Genomic DNA, 9505 nt, shown 5'->3' with positions numbered 1-9505 from the left:
CCGCCGCCATCTTGGCGGCCGCCGCCATGTTTGCCTCCTTCCCCCCGCCGCGGCCGGGCAGGAGCGGCGGCGGCAGCGCAGACCCCGCCATCTTTTCGGGGAGCCGCCATACTTGCCCTGGCGATGAACATGGCGGCGCCCATCGCACACATCAAAACATGGCCTCCCTTCAAAACAAAACTGTCCCGGCCGCACCGCGCGGCCGCCGGCGGGGCCCGCGGCCCAGGGAGGGAGGGGTCCGGCGCGCACTTACCCGAGGCCCACATGGTGACCGAGAACTCCCCCTCCAGGGTCTTGATCTGCACCTGCTTCTGCTCCCATTTCCTGCCGCCGCCGCCCTCGGCCCCTCCGCCGCCTCCCCCGCTCAGGTAACTCTTCTTGCTGCTCTTCTTGCCGCTGCCGCCCTTCTTAACGCGGCCTCCTCCGCCGGCCGAGGAGGAGCCGCTGCCTCCGCTCTTGCTGCCAGCGGCGGCCACAGTGACCAGGGTCTGTTCGATGTACTCGTCCTCCCCGGCGGGGGCCGGCACCGGGATGAGGATCTGATCCTCGAACCCGTCGTCGGCCCGCAGTCCGTCCGAATCGTCTCCCCCCACCACCTCCTCGCGGGTCTGCACCAGGATCACCTCCTGGTGGTGGTGGTGCAGGTGGAGCTGCCCCCCGCCACCGCCGGCCGCGCCGCCGCCCGCCCCGCTGGGGTCCCCGTCCGACACCAGCGGCTGCAGCGCGATCATGGGCTGGTGGTGGTGGTAGTGATGGGGCGGGTGGTGCGGGCCGCACTCCTCGCAGCACTCGTCCTCCTCCTCTTCCTCCTCGTCCTCCTCGCCGCCCACCACGGTGGTCTCGATGGTCTCCACCGGGATGGTCTCCTCGTCCTCCTCGTCCTCCTCCTCGTCCTCCTCGCCGCCCACCACGGTGGTCTCGATGGTCTCCACCGGGATGGTCTCCACCTCGATCTCGTGCAGCTCTACTATCTCGGCCGGCATCTCCGAGCCGTCCGTGGCGATGTACAGGGTGTCTCCCGAGGCCATGGCGGGGCGAGGGGGGGTAGAGAGAGCTTCGCGGGAGGCGAGGGGGCTCCGGTCCGCTCTCCTCGGCGGATGGTGGGGCTCGGGCTCCTTTCGCCTGCCCTCCTTCTCCTCCTCCCCCTTCCACACAAACACCAGCGCCTCGCAGCCAGCGACAGGCAGGGAGGGAGGGAGAGGGAGGGAGGGAGGCAGCACCGCCAAATCCCGGCCGCGCTCCCTCGCGAGACTTCCGCCGCTGCCGCCGAGACGGACCCCAGCCCCGGAGGCCGCTGCCGCCGGACTCGCCCCCCCCGCCGCCAGGCGGCCAATGGCTGCGCCCGCCGCGCCCAGGCGAGAGAAGCAGCCAACGGGGCCGCGCCGTGCCAAGCGCCCCGCCCCCTGTGTCCCCTCTCGTCCTATCACGGAGCGCTGCGAGCGCGGGGCGCACCTCTCGGCGCGGAGCAGCCAACTGGCTCGCGGCGCTGTCTCCGCCCCGCCCCTCCCCGCGCGGAAGCCCCGCCTCGGCCCCGCCGCCCGCGCGGGCCCCGCCGCTCCGTGCGCGCTCGGTGGGGGTGGCCGGGTCCGCGCCGCCAGAGGGCGCTGGGGCCGCGCGGCCGTTAACGGGCGGGCGCGCGCCGTGTTCCGGGCCCGCGGCCCGTGGAGGCCCCGCGGGGAGCGCGGGCCGGAGCGGCGGCGTTTCCCCGCCAGCCCGGGCTCCTGCGCTGAGGGACGGACGGGCGAGCGCCGAGCTGCGGCTGAGCCCTGGGACGGGGGCAGGGTCGGCGCGTTTGAATTTTACAGTTGAGCTGTTATTGGCACGTGGGAATTTTTCCTCTCTCCTCCCTTTATTCCTTTTCCTTCCCTTTGGAGGGCGGTGCTTTCCCGCAGCCTTTCGCTGGAGATGCGCCCGGACACGCCGGGAGCTTGCGGAGCGCGGTTCCCGGTGCCGCCGGCAGCCCGGCCTGAAGGTACGGACGGTGGGGCCATCAGCGGCCGAGTGCATGAACTCGCTTACCGAGAAACAGCGTTTAAAATAAGTGAAGCACTGCAGTTCAATCACTGCACAAAATTCTAATACGTGAGGTGATCCCCCCATTTAAGGTACTAAGTGTAGGTATTTGCCTTAATTATTAACACACCTCTCCGTCCCTGAACTCCTTTGCTCCCCAGACCCCTTCCAACAGCAACACAGCAGTTCGTGCCTTGCAAATGCAGCAGCTCCGCGTTCCAGTCACACTCCGCTTCCTTCCCCTTCCGCCAGCTGCTGCGGGACATCCCTTCCTTACCCCATCGGGGAACTGCCGTGTGCAGAGGTGCCAAGGGAAATGTAGCACTCGTGAGCGTATTGCACTCGTTTGGTTATGGCCTTTGTAAGGGGTCAGGCCTGAATGCCTATAAATCAGGAGCAGAACTTGCAAAGAAGCAGCTGCCTGTCTTGGTATGAACAAGAGATGCAAAAGACTTACGGAGATGTGGAGCCATGGACTGAGTAACTGTAAACTGTTCTCTACAGGTAGCCAAAACTCTTTCAAAAGGACTCTACGTTATCTTCAGTCAGAGGTTAATGCGCTGGTGGCTCTACAAGCGTGTATATCTTCAAAAAAAAGGAGCTCTTGGATTATACAAAGTAAATTAGTACCACTGAAGATGAAGGTTGTTTTAAAACAAGTCTCACAGGCCTCCTGTACTCAGGGAAAGAACATCAGCTCGTCTTCCTTTTTTCCCCAGCTGTTACATCACCTTTCTGTCCCCTTTTATGTTAACTACAAGTGCAGTTTTACCTTGTAAGTATTTCCAAGGCTGCTGCAAGTATGCATTCCGTTTTAACCTTCACTTCTCAGTACACCATTGCTTTGCTCATATCCCAAATTGTCACAATATAAAAGCTGATAAAAGGTTCCTGATAATAAGTACTTTCTTCTTCTACCTCATCATCAAGTGTTCTCCAAGTTAGTCTAGTCCAAGTCTCAAGATACCAGTACTGAGCTTTGCCCTAATGATGAGATTAGGAAATACTTTCCTATTAAATACTAGAAATAGCAACAAACTTACTTGTGGAGATCTGGAATTTCCTTCTCTCCAGTCATACTCAGCACTCACATTTTAACAAACTACAAGATGTAGTTTATCATGGCAAGATTCTCACAAACTGAAAGGCTGTTTTTAGATCCTGTAAAGAAATTTCCAGAACTCTACATATAAATTCTGCCCTTCTGTTTATAGCTGGAAGGACAAGTGTACCAGCGTGGGAAAAATGGTCCTGTAGCTTTTAACAAGATTTCAAAATTAGAATGAAGTCTCCCTCATCCCTCCATAGAAGTTATATGTAATTTAAAAAATGGTGAGTCATTATGGTGTACTTTTCTATTATTTTTTAGGAGAAATATACTCAGTTATACTTTATATTTTAAGCTTGCAGAGGGAAAATATTAACGTCACCTACATGTTAGACATGCACTCAGTCCTGTTCTTGAATTTTCATCAGAGCTGACATTGTCATCAGAGCAAGTGGGACTGGGCCTGAGTGGATTATTTTGGGGTTTTTTTTGGTGTTAGTGTAAATGAGCTTTGTCAAATACAGGAACAAAGTCACAAGTCTCCCTTGTTTATCAAGACAAATTTTTTGGTCCAGGTCAGTGATAATAGTTAAATAATCTTGCACAACCTTGTTTCATTTTTGTGGTTTTCTTTTTTTTTTTTTCTACTGGAAGCAATTACATAATTTCAGACAGAAAAGGCACTTTCAGGTTTGTAAGTATCACAACCACCTCATTTTCAATTGTGTTCTCTTTATCCTGAATGAGATGATCTGCTTAACTTACATTATTTTCCATTAACTTAACAAAAAAATACAGCAACAAGGAAAAATAAAGATGTGAAAGCTGCTTGTTGAAAAGGTGTTTAAAATAAAACTTTGTCCCCATCCAAACAGCAGCAGAATTTAACCCCTTAATAATCTCTTATCTTCTTGCCCTATGCACCCCGTTTTGCTCCCCATGCTCAGAACTTGTTTGTTTCCTAGACACATTTAAAAAGCAAGGGGTAAAAAGGTTTAATTCAAAAAACTTAAACCATCAATTGGAAATAAAAGTTATTTTTAGGCGTCTTAATAAGTGTTTAGGAATATATATTCTCTGTAAGCTCTAGATGCCTCAGATTTAGTGTTTTATTGGGGAGTGAGGGTAGAACCAGTGTTCTTCACTGGTTTATTCCTTAAAATCTGCTGCAGGAAATTGTAGTCCACCATTAGTCTGCAGAAACCAAATTTCTGCTTTTCATATGCACACACCCACCAGCATTGTTTTATCTTCAGTCTCTGTTCTTGCCACTGCAAAATTCCTGTTAGCAGTTTCAGGTGCCAAGCACACCTGACTGAAAGAACAAAATGTCACGGGTTTTCTCCTGACAAACCCAGCTTCTGCTGTCCTCAAAGCCTTCCTTTCTCTTGGATTGATCTGACTCACACATCTGCTTTTCTTAGCACCAGAATGTGCAGGGAAAAACCTCAGGATTCAAAGAGATGGCAACTTCAAAGCCAGTACAAACAGTGTAGTAGTTCTGTGCAGAAATCATTTGGACAAGTTATAAAGCTACAGGTTACTGAGAACTCACCTCTTTTCTTTCTGGTGCAGTGTTGTAAAAAAAGTAGTGCCATCCACATTTACCTGAGCCCCCATACTATGCACAAGAAAAAGAAGGCAGGAGAAGAAAAGAGAGGAAGGAAAAAGACAAGATGCATGCTCTCAAAGACATTTCTTACACCTCTGAACTTCCTTCAGCCTTTACATATAGTTGGCATGAAGTACTACAGAAGATTGTATGTGCTGGGTTCTTGTTTTAGGGTGAAGATGTACATCAGTGTAAGTAGTAGGAAGTTCTGCAGACAGGTTACTGCCAATATGTGCATTAATGGCATACAAGGATCATTTGAAAAATCATGTTTTGTTTCAATTAACCCCAAAGAATACTAAGCTGAATGAGAAGCACTGACCTTCTCAGTTTCAGAGGCTCACAGAAGAGGAGAGCTGAGATTGCAAGGGATCTCTAGATAAATTCTAGTCCAAACCCTAGCTCAAAAGTGGGGTCAAATAGAACAAATTGTTCTGAGTTGTGTTCAGCCAAGCTTTGAATATCTCCAATAATGGTGACTCCCCAGCCTCTCTGGGCAGCTTCTTCCCATGTTTGACTGAAAGAAGCTCTTCTCTTACGCTTAATGAAAACTTTGTGTATTGCAATTTGTGCCTGCAACCTCACGTCCTTTCACTGGGCACCACTAGAAGAACACTGCTATTTTTATTTTTTTTTTATTTTAAATTTTATTTGTAATTTTATTTTGCAATTCCTAGAATGCTTAAAGCATTTGTTAAATTCAGACCACCTGCAGAGAAATCAACAGTGCTGCTCATAGCACAAGAAGATACAGGGTGCTTGAGACATTGCAGCACCCTGGTTTGGCAGAACTCTTACAACTCATCTCTCAGATATGTAAGTTATCTCCATATATATATATACACACACACACACATATATATATGTGTGTGTACGTATTATACACCATGTATATGATCAGCAGATAATGGTCAGTACTCAACATAATTAGCCCCTCAATCAATATTATGCTTTTCCTCTTGTGCATTTTTAATTCTAGTGGTGAACTAGTAGTTTGCAGCTTCCAGAACCACAGTTGTCACTGCTGTACTAGTCCCACTTTGTGTATAGTATCTGGTTGTGTGATATTTATATGAAAACCTGTTTCTTGTTTCATACTAGAGGACTAATTGTCCTGACCCTTATTTCAGCTGCACCAAGCCCAAACTAGGTAGCTGTTCTTTTGAAAAGAATTACTTGGCAAATACAGAAATCTGCTGTATTTTAAGAAAAGAAAGGTCACAGAAAAACAAGTTAATCTCTCACAAAGTAGGAGTGAATAAACAAAATTATCAGTGCTTGGTTTTTACATATTGGAATGATTTTATGGTTGTTTTCTTTTTCTATAGTCTTATTCCTGCCCTCTTAATTTTACACCAAAACAAATGGAAGACATTTGAAGTGTGAAACTTGTGAAATAAGTGAGGTTTTCACAGCCAGCATCTTCAGCCTTCTCTCTTGCCTCTAGCACAGTCAACACACCCATTTCCTGATTTGTTTCACACAGCCTTGCAAATGCGCTGGTTTGGAAAATTCTGATATCCTATTTTTCCTTCTTTTTCTCACACAAACTATTTGTCTACTGTTTAAGAAAGAAAGATTAGCCCTCCCAATGTATGCTAACACTGATCACTAAATTGATAATACTTACATATGTAGTAAAATGTGTCACATGGATAGCTTTTAAGATATTTTTTGCTCTTGTGTAAAGAAGACCAGATAGAAAGTCATTTACTGGAGAAAATCAGTAGTTAGTAATAAAGGGTACTCTTGTTAACACTTGTTAAAGACTTATTTAGGACTAATGAATAAGTTCTGCCAATTCAAGATAGCAGGTTTTCCTTGTTATCTTCATCTAGAATGGCCTATTAATCAATTAAAACAGGAGAAGTCTTGAAGAGGAAAATAAAACCAAAAAACCTAACTCGGGAAGAAATTTAAACTGGGGTTTACAATGCCATTAAAGTAATTCACTGAGTTAAATGCTAATTAGCTGTGCCATCTTTCCAGAGTCCTTGTCCTTTTTACAGCTCTGCAGGAAATGTGGTTTTAACTTTACCTTTCTAATGCTTCATAATTTAGCTTCCTCATCTCCAGCTGATCTAATATAACTGCCACCACGCCTGGCCTTATGGCCCACTAGATTCTGCTACAAATGTCGTCGTCCTCTCTCCTCAGATTGCTAATTAAACATGAGGGAAATCCCTGATCCCAATTTGTGTATGAACTCCTACAAAACACATTTAAAGCTTCATTATGAAAGTAAGGTTCTGCTTGCTGACCGTGACTGGAAACAAGCAGTGAACTCTGTGTACACCTATTTTCCCTGATTCGCTTTTCAGTACGTTTAGAAATTCTTGTTTTTCTTTGCTGTATCACATCCTACTACAGATTCCCCTCTTAGTAGCACACCAAGCAGCTAACAAAGCTACACCCATTTATTTTCTGAGATTTGTAGTGCTTTCCTGCATTTGTCATCTGCTTGTGTGTTTGAGGCTGAGCACAGTAAGGAAGGATTTTCTTTCCTCAGTCATCTTGCAGAATGATAGAGGGCTTGGAATGCCACCATTCCAAACTAATTTCTAAGTTATGGTCATTAATCACCCCAGTTGTATTAAAAAGGTTTTTGTTGTAAGGACAAGATCATATAATTAGTTTTTCTTACCATATGAAAGGATATATGAATCAGTGGGACTAATCCTCACTCCAGAAAAGTTTAGTCCTTTAATTATAAATGAAAAATACAAATCCTTATTATTGAGTTTTAAACCTGATGATCATAAATGAAGTTTTTGTCCTCCATTCCTGATTTCATGGCTGAGGGTATGAAACTACCCTTCCAAGAATCCTCAGTCTTCACAAAGGAGTCACGTTACACCAACATATGATGTGTGTGGACATATGAATAGCCTGTATCTTGCAAATGGTAGACAACACAAAAAGCAGAAATTCTGGGGAAATAATACCTATTAATTGAGCCAGCATGCTACGATTTCACACCTGCCAGCACAGGCAATGTATATGAATTCGCGTCCTAACTGCTCACACTGCTCCCTGGGGCCAGGGAGCAAATCTGCAGCTTCTATTCATGCGATTGTCCTGCAAATAGCTGAGCTTCCTTATCTCCTCTCCCGCATATGCATTCCCTTGGGTTACAGACCTGATGCTGGAAAGTGCTCAGCTCTTAACTTCTATTGAAGTCATCAGATAGATCCCAGTAGCATTAAGGAAGATGTAGCCCTAGAGTTAATAATTCATTTTAAACGAAAAATAGATTGAAATGAACAAGGCTAAATAAAAATAAATAAATAATATATAAAATGTTGTAGTCTCAGGAAAGCCCAAGGGCAGCTATTATTTTTTTTTTTAATTAAACCAACTTAGCTAGGTTTCCATGAGGAAATAGGTATTGTGACTTGACTGACAGTTTGCTAAACTATGAGCAAAATCTTACACTCTAGGTATGGGCAAAGCTGTCCAATGGTTTTTCTACTGTGCTTATACTAGAAGGATTTTTAACTCATCAGAAGATTATAATTTTATTTTGTGAATTTATAGTCAAACCCTAGTCCATCTTGGAGAGTCTATATATATTGCTACAATATACATAATAACTAAAAATATTTCTTATAAATAAAAATAGTATGACATAATCTTTGGAATTCAGTACACTTAGTTATCGAAGTTGTTCTCCAACTGTTCCCTGCAGAGGGAATTCTTCCTACACATCCACACTACATACACACACAGCGAGACATTTTCAAATGGCTGTTTTCTTCCTCTACTTAAAGTCTAGTCTCTGACTTCAAGAGGCTGAACAAGTACCCCTCTTAACCCCGTGTCACTCCTATTGTCAGAAGTGCGCTCAGCAGCACTGAAATGAAAGGTTTTAAGTGCATCAGGTTGAAACCTTAGTATCGGGAAATACATTTGGGAAAGCAGATCTGCGAGGGTGAGCTAGCTGCAGTCCGGAGAGCACGGCCAGACAGACCAGGGCAGTACAGTAGGGTGAGCTTTCAGAGAAGAGTGGCATCGATGCTTACAGGGGAAGAAGAGAAGTTTTCTTCACAGGACCTACATTCTCTTATAATTCTGACAACGTGTCCACAGTGAACCCCTTAGGTTGTCATATTTGGATAGGAGATCACAAACGTTGTTACTACTTTCTGTTTTTTAAATTTTTGCTGTAGAATAGAAGTCTAGTTCCCACACTCCACGCAGTAGTTTGTGTCAGGATGCTAGTAAATCTTCCTGAAATGCCCAAGGTTGCAGGGATGGTAGCATAAACTATCCATAGGGGAAGTACTTAAGGTGTGTAACAACAAATACAACTTGTGAAAGAAAGCAATTTCAAATCCTGTGGACAACATAAACCACTCAGTGGAATAAATTACTTTGTAGAAAGATTGTGATTCTTTAGGAAAGCAAAGAACTGTCTCACAGGAAAAAAATATTTATCTAGAAGACGAAATTGTTTCCATGTGAGTTCTGCAGGAGCGATCTGTTTAAATAGATTATGTACCGGATCACAGCGGTATCGTTAGTTACAGCAGCCCCGCATTTGTTAACTTCCAGACAAAACATTTTCAAATTCCTTAAGGACGTATTTCTAAAGGAAGCGAGAACACTCGAGCGCTACCAAACCAAGTCCGTCGCTCTCGCGAAGTGAGCCCTTCCTCAGCCACCCTTCGTGTGATCGCCGTTAGCTTCGAGGGGCTCTGGGACTTGAGGGGTGAAGGAGAGCGTGTGTTCGGGGCAGGGCGGGTCGGAGCGGGGCTGGCGGCGGCAGGGGTAGACGGGCAGGGATAGACGGGCAGGGATGGGAGGCAGGGGAAGGCAGGCAGGGGGAGGCA

General features: G+C 46.3%; 1 protein-coding gene and 1 long non-coding RNA gene across 2 annotated transcripts in view; one reads left to right on the top strand and one right to left on the bottom strand.

Annotated features, from left to right (window-relative positions):
* YY1 (YY1 transcription factor) overlaps window positions 1-1316 on the bottom strand; it is a 26185-nt gene extending 24869 nt beyond the window's left edge. Inside the window, 3 exon segments of the mRNA XM_033515089.1 lie at window positions 254-797; window positions 799-833; window positions 866-1316. Of these exon segments, the coding sequence (XP_033370980.1) occupies window positions 254-797; window positions 799-833; window positions 866-1028 (742 nt within the window). The 5' untranslated portion in view covers window positions 1029-1316.
* A 333-nt stretch (window positions 1317-1649) lies between these two features.
* On the top strand, window positions 1650-5965 carry LOC117243676. Its single transcript, XR_001522171.3, has 2 exons — window positions 1650-3345; window positions 4637-5965. It is a non-coding gene; the product is annotated as an uncharacterized LOC117243676 (long non-coding RNA).
* The last annotated feature ends 3540 nt before the right edge of the window (window positions 5966-9505 follow it).

This window comes from Parus major, chromosome 5, assembly GCF_001522545.3.
Source record: "Parus major isolate Abel chromosome 5, Parus_major1.1, whole genome shotgun sequence".
NCBI lineage: Eukaryota > Metazoa > Chordata > Aves > Passeriformes > Paridae > Parus > Parus major.
This window is presented reverse-complemented; position numbering and strand designations above follow the sequence as displayed.